The 12,989-nt window shown below is 39.2% G+C and overlaps 1 protein-coding gene across 1 annotated transcript in view; it reads right to left on the reverse strand.

Moving 5' to 3' along the window:
• Positions 1–12,989, reverse strand: part of LOC149845778 (GTP-binding family protein) — a 72,974-nt gene that overhangs the window by 43,771 nt on the left and 16,214 nt on the right. Inside the window, exon 3 of the mRNA XM_089995997.1 lies at positions 9,687–9,835. Coding sequence (XP_089852123.1) covers positions 9,687–9,835 — 149 coding nt within the window. The remainder of the gene's footprint in view (positions 1–9,686; positions 9,836–12,989) is intronic.

Below are 12,989 nucleotides of genomic sequence, written 5' to 3' on the forward strand. Positions count from 1 at the left end.
CATCCGAATGAACTAATTCAAAGGGTCTTTTGGACACAAATGTTCTCTTTGGAAAGGGGGTGGATTTCATTTTTCCAAAAATACAACTCTTGCAAACAAAATGTTTCTCATTACAAAATTTCTTTCCAAAAGGAAAGGAGTATATTTTTGAGAAGCTTGGATGTCCAAGTCTTTGATTCCAAGTTTCTATATTTTTATCTTGAACATGATTACAAAATGAGTTAGTGGGAAGTTTCAAATTGTTCATGTAGTAGAGATCTCCCCTCCTATGGCCTTGCTCAATCCGCTTCCCGGACTGGAGATCCTGTATAGAGCAATCCTTGGTTGAGAAGGAGATTTTACATCCATGATCACATATTTGAGAGACAGATAAAAGATTTAAATTTAGTTGAGGTACTACTCTTACATTTGGCACAAAAAAATCTTTTGAAAAGTCTAAGGTTCCAAAACTTTTAACTTGTAAAGAGGTACCATCGGCGGTGGAAACAAAAGAATTTTTGGAGTTGCTACATACATTGGATAGTCCATTTTCAATAGGGGTCATATGAAAAGATGCTCCAGAATCAAGAATCCAAGAAGGCGTACCTGGAGGAGAAGAAAAGGCAATGGCGGCTCCCGAAGTTGACGGCGATTTGAGTAGAATTTGAAGTGCTTCGGATAGTTGAGCAAGGGAAAAGGACTCTTTCCCTTTCATTGGCTCCTCCTTTTGTGGGATTTCTTCAATAATAGCAACTTTACCTTTTGAAGGTTCATTTATCTTTGGACAATTAGGTCTTATATGACCCGGTTCTTGACAATGATGGCAAATGGCTGTCCTATAATTGCCATTATAGTTATTTTGCCTCCCAAAGTGTGGAGGCTTATATGCTTTCATATGATTGCCGGGTTTAGACACGGCAAGAACTTCATCTCCTCCTTTAATCATGCCAAGACGTGTTTCTTCTTGGCATATTTCGGCTATGGCATCTTCCAATGGAAGCGGTTTTGATCTATGAAGAAGGGAGGACCTAACTTGTTCATATTCGGGCCTAAGCCCATGTAAAAATTGGAAAAAGTGTTCTTTCTCCATTTGTTCTCTTCTCATTTCCACATCTTCACTTGATACCCATTTGGGTTCAAGAAGAGATAGCTCATCCCATAAAGGTCCAAGAGTGCTATAGTAATCTCTTACACTCATTTCACCTTGCTTAATGGTACGGATTTTTTCTCGCTTCCAACCCCCCGAAAACAAAGGAAGCACGCAGGTCACTATACAGAGTTAAGTTTTAGGCAGGACACACGTTGAACTATATAATGGCAACCTAACATAGGTTCATAATCACCCATTACTTGGTGGAACAAACTCAATGTGAACACTCTTTCAGAAAAAAAAACACAGCTCTAAGCCCCTGACGTATTACCCTTACACAAACATAAATCGAACATGAATTCATGTATTTAACCCAAGAATACGATACCCAAATTAAGACAGCAAATTTAATTTTAAATAGAAACCAAGATTTCAATCAAGAAAGAAAATCAGTTGGATTCATTGGCATACACAAAATTTTCCCTCTTTAAAAGGGGAAATCGATCTAAGGAGAGTGATCCATGGTTCACCCCCATGATTCTTGAGAAAAAGAATAGCCATAAGAAGGGGTTCCCAAGAACCCATCTCAAATCATTGCACGGAATCGAACCCCTGTTCGATTCCTCACCCAGGTTCAGACAAGAGCAGTACCTTTTTTTGAAGATTTTCCGGCGATCGGAGGCTGGAGACGCGAAGGCAGAGCTGCTGGTGTCGCTCCTCACTGCAACCGTGGCAGGTAGACTCATTGTGGCCGGTGATGGCTGTTGTTTGCCGCAGCTTTTCCGATGATTGCCCTTTTCTCCGATGCGCACCCAAATCGACAGTGCGAGAGGGAGAGAGACAGAGAGATGGGAAGAAAGAAACAGAAAGAGAGAGACCGAGTGAAGAGGGCGAAACCCCCTCTCCACTCCTTTATCAGCCCAAACCCCTTCCCTTGCTGAGAGGCGCGGGGTCGGTTACGCCCTGCGTAACCCCCCCCCCCCTGCCCCTTTCTTGTTTCTGTTTCTGCTTTATCGGGCAACCCTTATCGGGTTGCCCCTTTTCTTTCCTCTTATACCCGTTACATCGGGTGTGGCCCGAGTCCGGACCCGAGACCCGGTAACCGACCCCGAGTGGGGTTCGTGCTTTACCCCTACCATATGGATCCAACTGTGGATCCTCGTATTAGGTTTATACATACATATATATATATATATATATGTATTTATTTGCTTTAAATATTTATTATTTATATTTTTATCATTAGTTTTATTATAATTGTGGATATAAAGACCACTTTATGGGTCCTAGATCCGAAATGTGGATCTGAGGCCCAAATTGCATATTTCGTAATATATTTATTAGCGAAAATTTTTGGTTTTTACACAAAAAACAACAAAAAGTGTCTTTATCCTCTACTAAAGCTGAATATCGAGCCATGGCAACCACTACCATGGAAATTGTATGGATTCATCAGCTATTAGAAGACTTGGAGATCAACGTTGAAGGGCCCACCAAGCTATATCGTGATAACAAGAGTGCAATTTATATTGCCAAAAATCATACATTTCATGAGCGAACTAAAGACATTGAAATGGACTGTCACTATGTTCGTGAAGCATATCTCAAAAGAATCATAGATCTTCCGTATGTAAATTCAGAATATCAGTTGGCAGATTTCTTCACCAAAGCTCTGTGTTCTCCGCGATTCACCTGTGAAAATCTCTATAAAAAGAGATTTTGTGTATAAACACAATGCCGAAACCACAAAGTATGCACAAAGGAGAACTCTCACAAGTGCACAAAGGCATGGATACACGTGCACAAGGGCATAAAAAAATATCAACTTTAATAACTTGAGTCCCAAAAGGAGCTTTACAAAAAGAATAAAGAAGCCTAAGGGGGTCACCCCTATTTATACTACATTGGAGCAATGGGAAGGCTCCAATACATATGTTGGAGTCCCTCCAACGGTTAGAAAAGTAACCGTTGGAGGGTACTCCAACCTATGTGTTGGAAGCTCCCCATGTGACATCTCATTTAATGAGAAGAAAAGAACAAAAAATAAAAAAGAGAAATACAAAACAAAAATAAAAAAGCAAATACAACATATTCTCAAATGAGATAAAAACATGTGAATTTACATAAATACCCTTATCAGGTTGGATATATATATTTATATATATATATATACCTAGATAGATACATATACATATATATGTATCTTTATATATATGAATATATATATAAAAGAAACATAATATTTTAACACCCCCCCTCAAACTTAGGGTGACACAACCGAAAGTTTGCCAAGAAAGAAGTTAAATCTTGGAGAACACAACGCCTTGGTGAAGAAGTCTGTCGGTTGATATTCTGATGTAACTTAAGGAAGGTCAATGGTTCTTCTTAAATATTCTTCACGAACATAGTGGCAGTCCATCTCGATATGCTTTGTGCGCTCATGAAATGTGTGATTTTTGACAATGTAGATTGCACTTTTATTATCACAACATAATTTTGTGGGCCCTTGAACTTGAATATTCATATCTTCCAACAAGCTGTGAATCCAAACAATCTTCATGGTGGTAAATGTCATTGCTCTATACTCAGCTTCGGTGGATGAAAGCGATACTTTTTGCTGCTTCTTGCATCTCCAAGAAATTAATGATTTACCTAAAAAAATACAGAAACCAGTGGTGGAGTGACGGTTATTTAGGTCACCTCCCCAATCAGAGTCAGTATAAGCAATTAAACTTAATTCAGACGTAGAAGATAGAAATACCCTATTGTTTAGAGTACCCTTTATGTATCTGATAATGCGAAGGATGGCGCTCATATGGACTGTAGTAAGTGCATGTTGAAATTGACTAGCAACATGTACTGCATGAGAAATATCAGGCCTGGTAATGCGGAGATACGTTGGGGATTCAACCAATTGTCGGTAAGGTGTGGGATCTTTTAGGAGAATCCCATCATCAATCTTCAGCTTTGAACCTACTATTTCAGGAGTTTGACAGACCTTGTCATCTGTGATTCCTGATATGTCAAGAATCTCACAAGCAAGTTTAGTCTGAGACGAAAAATAGCTTCTGTGAAAATAGGCAACCTTAATTCCCAAAAAATATGTCAGAAATCCTAAGTCTGACATTTCAAATCTTGAAGTCAAGATAGATTTAATGCTCTTGATTCCTTTGACATCATCACCTGTTATTAACATATCATCATCATATAACAGTAATATAACAATTTTTGCATCAGAGTTCTTAACAAACAATGTTGTGTCAGTATAGCATAAAGTGAAACCATTTTCAATCATTATATTGTTAAACCTATCATGCCAAGCTTTGGGAGCTTATTTCAAACCATAAAGAGTTTTACGAAATAAAAAAACTTTAATTTTAGGAATTTTCATACCAAGTGGAGCATCCATGTAGACTTCTTCATTAAGATCACCATTTAGAAAGGCATTTTTGACATCCATTTGGTAAATATTCAATTTTTTAATGGAAGCAATGGTGATAAGGCATCTAACAGTAACCATGCGAGCTACTGGAGAAAACGTCTCTTCATAGTCAATCACATATTCTTGACTATACCCTTTAGCTACAAGACGAGCTTTATACCTCTCAAGAGATCCATCGCTTTTGGTTTTGACTTTGAACACCCATCAACATCCTATAGTTTTTTTTCACTAGGAAGCGTTTGAAATTCCCAAGTGTTGACTTTTCTAAGCGCTTTAAGTTCACTCTCCATGCTTCTCTCCATTCAATACATCGTTTGGCATCTTCAAAAAATTACGGTTCAAAATATGAGTGAATGGCACTTAAGCAAGCCCGATATTTAGGAGAGAAAGAATCAAAAGACACGAATCTAGAGGGAGTTCATCTAGTTCTCTCGGTTCTTCTAGGGTTTGAATCATGTGAGGGGATAAATTCGCTAGGTTCACTATATTGCCCAATAGCACTTCTAAAAGTGTGTCTATCTCTATGAGTATAGGTGATAGGGTCTCTAGTTATATTTTCTTCTTGAGAGGTAGTAGGGTTAGAGTTATTGTTGATTTCAACCACTTCATTGTCACTGTTATATGTTGATTCATCATCACTAAAGATATCATCATCTTTAGATAAAAGATCAAAGAGAAATGAATAGTCAGCATTTTCTAAATGAGATTCATTCTTTTCAAAACCACTATCATTTTCCAAAAAAGTTACATTCCTTGAGACATACAACTTAGCATTTTTAGTATCATAACATAGAAACCCTTTTTGGGTTTCGGAGTAACCAAGAAAGGCACAAGGAATGGCTTTAGGTGAGAGAATATCACTCTTATCTGTAAGGACAAAGCACTTACAACCAAAAACTCTCAATCTATTATAATAGAGTTCTTTTTCATATAGAGTCTCAAAAGGAGAGATTTTATCTAATTTTTTGGATGGGAGACGATTAATAAAATAAACTGAAGCAAGAGCCGCTTCAGCCCAAAAAAAAATTAGAATACTTTGGGAAATAAGAAGGGTTCTAGTGGTTTCAATGATATGCCTATGCTTCCTTTCGGCTAACCCATTTTGTTGTGGGTGGGGTCTTAAGACACGATCTTTGATGGACAATACCATAGTCTTCAAGATATTTCTTAAATTCATTAAAAAAATATCCGCCTCCGAAATTGGTCTTAAATATCTTTAAATTACTATTAAATTAATTCTTAATTATCATATGATATGATTTAAAACATGAAAACACTTCATGTTTATGTTTAAGGAAATATATCCAACAATATCAAGAAAAATCGTCCACAAAAATCACATAATAGGCAAAGCCTCCCTTAGATATGACAGGTATCGGTCCCCAAACATCCGAATGAACAATTTCAAAAGGTTTTGTGGTAACCATAATTTTTTGTTCAAAAGGCATACTTCTCATTTTTCCAAGAATACAATCATTACACGAGAAAGTACTTTTACAAAGATTTTTAATAAAATGCAAATAGGATAACTTGGTGATGTTGGGATGACAAAGTCTTTTGTGCCAAACATTTATGTCTTTATGTTGGGCCACATTACAAAAAGGGGTTTTAGGGATTTGAAGAGAATCCACATAGTAAAAGTCTCTCTTCCTAGAGCCTTCTCCAATCAACTTCCTGGACCGGTGATCCTGTATTAAACATTTATTAGATGAAAATTGAATATCACATCCAAGGTCCGAGAGTTGAGAGACAAAAAGTAAGCTCAAATTCAATTTAGGTATAAATCTAATTTTGAGAATAAAGAAATTTTGAGTTTCAAAGTTTTCGATCCCCTTAATTTCAAGAGAAGTGACATTCGCGGTTGAAACAAAAGATGGTGACAAACTTTTAAAATATTTGGAAAGAGAAAAAAAGTTTGGAGACATGAAATGAAGCACCTGAATCTAAAAGCCAAGAAGTTTTACCTGAAAAGGAAGGAGTAGATACAGCGGCACCGGAAATGGCTCCCTTAAGAAGAGGTTGAAGAGCTTCCATAATTTGATTAAAAGAGAGAGCTTCATTTATAGAAGTAGATGCACCTTCTTCTTTTTGAGGTTGGGATGTGGTAGACATAACCAATAATTTCTTCCATTTAGGACAAACCGGTTTGATGTGTCCCGGTTCCTTGCAAAAGTGACACAATTTTGCTATAGTCTCTTCTACCGCCTTGTCCTCCATTGGATCTTTGATTTTGATTTTTAAAATGTGGAGGCTTGTATGTCCTCAAGTTGTTTTCGGGCCTAGAAACCGCATTCACCCCATCACATTCTTCTTGATTTGTGGGCATTGCAAGAACACTTGGACTTTGCGTGCTAATGCCCATCCGAGTTTCCTCTCCACTTAATTTTGTAATAATGTTCTAGAGAATGAGAGGTGAAGGAGGATAGAAGAGAAGATCTAATTTGCTCGAACTCGGGCCCTAACCCATTCAAAAAATTAAAAAATTGATCTTCTTCTAATTGCTTATGACGAAGCTCTATGGCCTCTCCACTCCACTTAGGTTCGAGCATAGCATGCTCATCCCAAACGGAAGAGAGTTCGGCAAAATACTCTCTTGTAGTCATTTCCCCTTGGAGAAGAGTTAACGCCCTCTTTTGGAGATAATACTTATGAGACAAGTCTTTAGAGGTGTACATCTTTTCAAGATACTCCCATGCTTGAGATGCCTTTTTGAACTTTATAATATTGGCATTGATTCTCGTCTCAACGGAGGAGAAGATCCATGACAAGATTTTGAAAATCTTTATTTCTCACTCCTCATGTTTTTTGTTATATTCTTCAAGAGCCTTCGTTGGTTCATCTCCCTCAAGAATTTTTATTTCTCCTCTTTCGACCAAAGTGATTTTAGGCTCCGGTTCCAGAATCGAGCCTTGAACATAACCCCAAAGCCCTTTTCCTTTAATGTGAGCTTCCATATTTCTGGCCCACACGTGATAGTTGGAGTCATTTAGCTTGAAACCAAGAAAAAAATGGGAGTCTTTTTCACCCATTAGAGAGATAAGATGAGAGAAAAAAATACGTACCACAATAAGATTTTAAATCTTACTTGTAGTAATCTTCTAAAATATTGGATGAAGAAGAGTCTTCACGCCAATTTCCAAAAAGATGAAGGCACGCTTTTCGAGGTACTCAATACTTGTGAAGAACCGCACCGATTTCTTTTTCCAAGTGACCTTGCTCTGATACCATGTGAAAATCTCTATAAAAAGAGATTTTGTATATAAACACAATGCCGAAACCACGAAGTGTGCACAAAGGAGAACTTTCACAAGTGCACAAAGGCACGGATACACATGCACAAGGGCATAAAAAAATATCAACTTTAATAACTTGAGTCCCAAAAGGGGCTTTACAAAAAGAATAAAGAAGCCTAAGGGGGTCACCCTTATTTATACTATATTGGAGCAATGGGGGGCTCCAATACATATGTTGGAGCCCCTCCAACGGTTAGAAAAGTAACCGTTGGAGGGTGCTCCAACCTATGTGGAGGCCCCCCATGTGACATCTCATTTAATGAGAAGAAAAGAACAAAAAATAAAAAAGAGAAATACAAAACGAAAATGAAAAAGCAAATACAACATATTCTCAAATGAGAATATGCATAAAACATGTGAATTTACATAAATACCCTTATCGAGTTAGATATATATATTTATATATATACCTAGATAGATACATATACATATATATATATATAAAAGAAACATAATATTTTAACATCAACTTTCTTCTTGGCAAACTTTCGGTCATCATGCCCTAAAAGTTTGAGGGGGGTGTTAAATTATAATCCATTATCATTGTAATGCCCATATATATTTTATATATATAAAGAAAGATACATATACATATATATATATAATATATATGTATATGTATCTATCTAATTATATATATATAAATATATGTCAGTCATAGGGGTATTTTAGTCTTTTTCATTTTTACGCATATTCCATTTGGAATGTGCATATAATTTCCTTTTTTATTTTCTACTTTTTTACTTTTTTTCTTTTTTCTTTTTTCTTTTTTCCTTTTTGGTTTGCCTTGGGAGGGACCCAATATGTTCGCTGGGCCCCTCCAACGGAAATGTGATCGTTGGAGGGGCTTCAATGATCACATTGGGGCCCCTCCAAGGCCCCCCTTTTGTGTTATAAATAGGGGTCTTCTCCCCTTTGTAAAGTATTCTTTGTGGAGCTTATGCTCTCCAATTTCTTCAATACAAGTTCCTTATTTTTATGCTTTGTGAGATTTAGTGGATTGTGCCGTTGTGCACAAGTGTTCGAAAGAATTCTTATTGTGTGTGTGTGTGTGCACGTGCTTATCATCAAGAATATTAAAGTCTTGATCATAGTATCTTGTTGAAGATACTTTTAAAAGCACAAGATACTTATATAAATTATAACGGGTTGCTGGAAGATTTTCCAAAAACTAAGGCAATTCCTTTCAAGCGAAATGGTGCACCAAGCTAAGAATCACCAACACCTCCAAATAACTTCTCAATTTTCCTTGATCTCTCACCCATGGAGCAATAATAGCCTGTTAGATTGATTTGACTCTGACCAGTTCGCTTTCCCATTCACCCTATTCCCAGAATAGACAAAGGACTGATTACTCATCTTTGTGATAAAGATGAATGATTGCTAAAACCAAAATCTTCTTTTCGAGTTAGTAGCTACCAATATCTGCCATGTGGAACAGGCTGCTGCTATCCATAAAGCCCTAGAAAAAAGGGGCTGTAAGTGCTGGGAGAAGGGATGATGGCAGATGCTAACTGAAAAATTACCTGAAGAGTTCCCTTTCACCAATCATCATCTATATGACCAAAATCTGCACTACAGCTAATGCTTGCATCATGTTTTCCCAGCAACTAGTTCAGTTGATGTTGGATGCCTTACAAAAACATCACCCCAAACGCCCATTTCCTATAAAAAGTCAGATTTCCACATTTGAGAAGCATGCTCCCCAAATGTGGGTGGTGCTGCAGGAAACATGATAAGAAGCATCTTCCACAACACCTCAGAATCGCTGTTCTTGCACTTTCACAGTGCATCTCTTAGGCAAGAATGGTAGTTCCAGTAACCCTAAGCTAAATAAAAAACATATATGAACATTATAAGAAGAAAGAGTGTGCAGCCTTACGCTGTGAGATGCCTGTGAACATCAAACAGAACTATAAGCAAATCATATAACTCAACAGAGCTCCAAGCACTTTCCACACGGACAGTCACATCTGTTCTATAGGGGTAGCCACCTCGCTTCAGCATGAGTCCTGGTGTGTCAAAAAAACACTGTAAACAAGTCATCAGCAATGTTTTATCAGAAAGGTAAAGTTAGACTGGAGAAGGCATCTATCAAAAACTATTAATTACTACCCAGCATGAAACCAGAAAATATAAATTAAAACTATGTTATTTCCCTAAACTATGATATTTTAACAACCAAAAAGTAGGACGTTCATAAGTAAAAAAAAGAAAATTCCTGCACATAAAATTGTACTGACTCATAAAACCAATGAATGGACATCATATATCAACTCTTCAAACAAACATGTGTATGTTCATGTTTGTGTGTACATGCCTTTATCCCACATCAAGCTTGAGTTCTAACCGAACTCAGCATAGGGAGGCTAGGCTTGGAAGTCTAAATGACGCTTGAATGAGTTGGCAAAAGGATTCAAAGCTCAAGTTAATAATCAGCAGCATGGTTGGTTTAGAGATATTACTGATCCAAAAGAAAAAAGAAAAAGCTATGTCACATGGGTGCGGGGGTGCGGCACTTTCAAAAAACTTGGGTGCGGCAAAAAAAAATTATATATATATATATATAATTTGTGCAGGGGAGGGGTCGAGCCCCCTCCCTGTGTGCAGGGGAGGGGCCGAGGCCCCTCCATGTCCTCCCTCATTGTGCGGGGGAGGGGCTGAGACCCCTCCCTGCACTCTCTGTTGGCAGGGGAGGGGCCCCTGCGCTCTCTATGTGCAAGGGAGGGGTCGAGCCCCCTCCCTGTCCTCCCTCTTTGTGCAGGGGAGGAACCGATCCCCCTCCCTGCAATCTCTGTTGGCAGGGGAGGGGCCGAGCCCCCTCCCTGTCCTCCCTCTTTGTGCAGAGGAGAGGCCGAGCCCCTCATTGCGCCCTCTTTGTGCAGGGGAGGGGCCGAGCCCCCTCACTGCGCCCTCTTTATGCAGGGGAGGGGTCGAGACCCTCACTACGCTCCCTGTTGAAAGGGGAGGGACCGAGCCCCCTCCCTGCGCCCTCTTTGTGCAGGGGAGGGCTCGAAGAGGAGAGAAGGAGAGCAAAGAGTGTACCTGAGGAGGAGAGCAGAGGCGGAGCGGTCGGCGGTCGGCGGTCGGCGGTCGGCGGCGGCGGCGTCGCGGGCGGCGGAGGCGGAGCGGTCGGCGGAGGCGGAGCGGTCGGCGGAGCGGTCGGCGGCGGCGGCGCGGGCGGTGGAGGCGGCGCGGGCGGCGGCGGCGGCAGCGCGGTCTGACAGAGGCTTCAGGAGGAGAGGAAGGGAGGATTAGGGCAAAATTTTGCCCTAATCCTCCCTCAGCAGCAAAGTTCATCGGGCGTAAAAAAAAATTAAGTCTAAAAATTAGACACAATTGACCCTAGGTGCGTTGACCACACCCAGGGTGTGGTTGACCGCACCCGCGTCGCATCGACGCAGGTGCAGCACCTAGTTTGTCGAGTCCCTGTGACATAGAGAAAAGAAACCCTAAAAGCCTTGCTTAGGTCATCAAAGCAAGGGTGAAAACCCCTCATAGACCAAAGGTTCCAGTATGCTAAATTCTTCTGAACAAACCACTCATTCTTCAACATTCAAAACACAAGTGCCTTCACCTTAGCCTGTAGACTTTTACTCATAGAAGCCAAATGTGGGATCTAAAGCCTATCGAGCAATTAACAAGGTACAAAAGCTAGGAGAGTTCTGAACTAGACACAAAGACACAGGAAAGCACAAACTCTAGACTGAGTACTTGTGACTTATTTCCTGATCATTCTAGCATTAGCATGTACATAACGCTACAGTTCAACCGCTGGTGAATTAGTTCCACCACGGCATTGATGATAGAGAATTCCCAATATTGTCAACTGCTAGCACCTATTGAAAAGGATAGAGGAAATTCTTAGCATGTTCTACAGTTACCTCTATTACAACTAGGGGAATACACAAGCAAATTTGAGTTATTTATTAGACAAGGTACAAAAGAAGACAATACCCCCAGTCAGCTTGGGAAAGCTTTGAAGACAAGCTCAAACTTGGAAAAGCTTGAACTCTATAAACTGGTATGAATGGAGGAAAGAGATGGAGGGGGGCGGCTTTTGACCCCTTGTTCCTTTTTCAGGTTAAAGGCAAAACCAGTGGCCTCTATTATTTATAGATAAAAAAATCCCTACTACAATAGGTCACATCAAATAAGACTCTTAAGACAATAAGATCTCCTATTGCAGTAAGTATCCCTCCACAAATACAATAAGCATAAGTTCATGAGACTGCGAATTTGTACCCATATTAGATGATTTGAGCAAAATTAGAAGTCTACCCCTGGCAAGCAAAATGAAAATAGCCCTAGTCGGTTTAGCATGCCTCCTCAAGTTGTACATCGTGTATAAACAAGCATAACTTGTTCTTCAACTATTAATGTCTTGCTTCTGATAGGCCCTTGTGAAAATGTCTACAATCTGATTTTCTGTCCCACTTGATTTAATTTTTACATATTCAAGCATTCAATTTTTTCTCTATCAAAATCTTAGTTGTCAAAAGTGCTAGTCGGAGCCTATGCGGAAGACCCTTAAAATGACTAGTCAAAGCCTACGCAGAACTGGTCGAGGCTTAGGCGGGATAAAAAAAATAAAACATCAAGAAAAGCAAAAATTTGGCAATAAATAGTTAAATTTAGTAACAAACATATGATGGTAACTATAGATAAAGTGTGTAATTTAGTATAACATGTCACAAAATTCATGAAATTGCATAATATTGAACACACACCAAAATTTGGGGTACACCATCTGATTACTCTATATACTTACATACATACATATGCATATATAGATAGAGAGAGAGAGAGAACGAGGATTATCTTGTCACTGTTTTGTTAGGTCACTGTTAGGACCGTCCAAAATCATAGTTTTTAGACTGTCACATAGGTGCGGGTGCGGATGCGGATGCGGATGCAGCGATGCGGCACTTTAAAAAAACTTGAGTGTGGGGTTGTGGGGAGGGTATATATATAATCAAAAGCCCCAACTAGGCACCGACTAGTCGATCTAGGCATAAGTAAAATGCATAGGCTTTGCAATTCCTAGGTGGGTACCTTAGAAGGTACCAATTTTGCTGACTAGGCACCAACTAAGGCGCCTAGTCGGCGACTAAGCTGCCTCCGCCTAGGCATGAGGGTAGTTTAATCATTTATTATTCTTATATATATTTTATTATTTTGTATA

Source organism: Nuphar pumila, chromosome 2 (assembly GCF_984573655.1).
Source record: "Nuphar pumila chromosome 2, dmNupPumi1.hap1.1, whole genome shotgun sequence".
NCBI classification, from domain to species: Eukaryota; Viridiplantae; Streptophyta; class Magnoliopsida; order Nymphaeales; family Nymphaeaceae; genus Nuphar; species Nuphar pumila.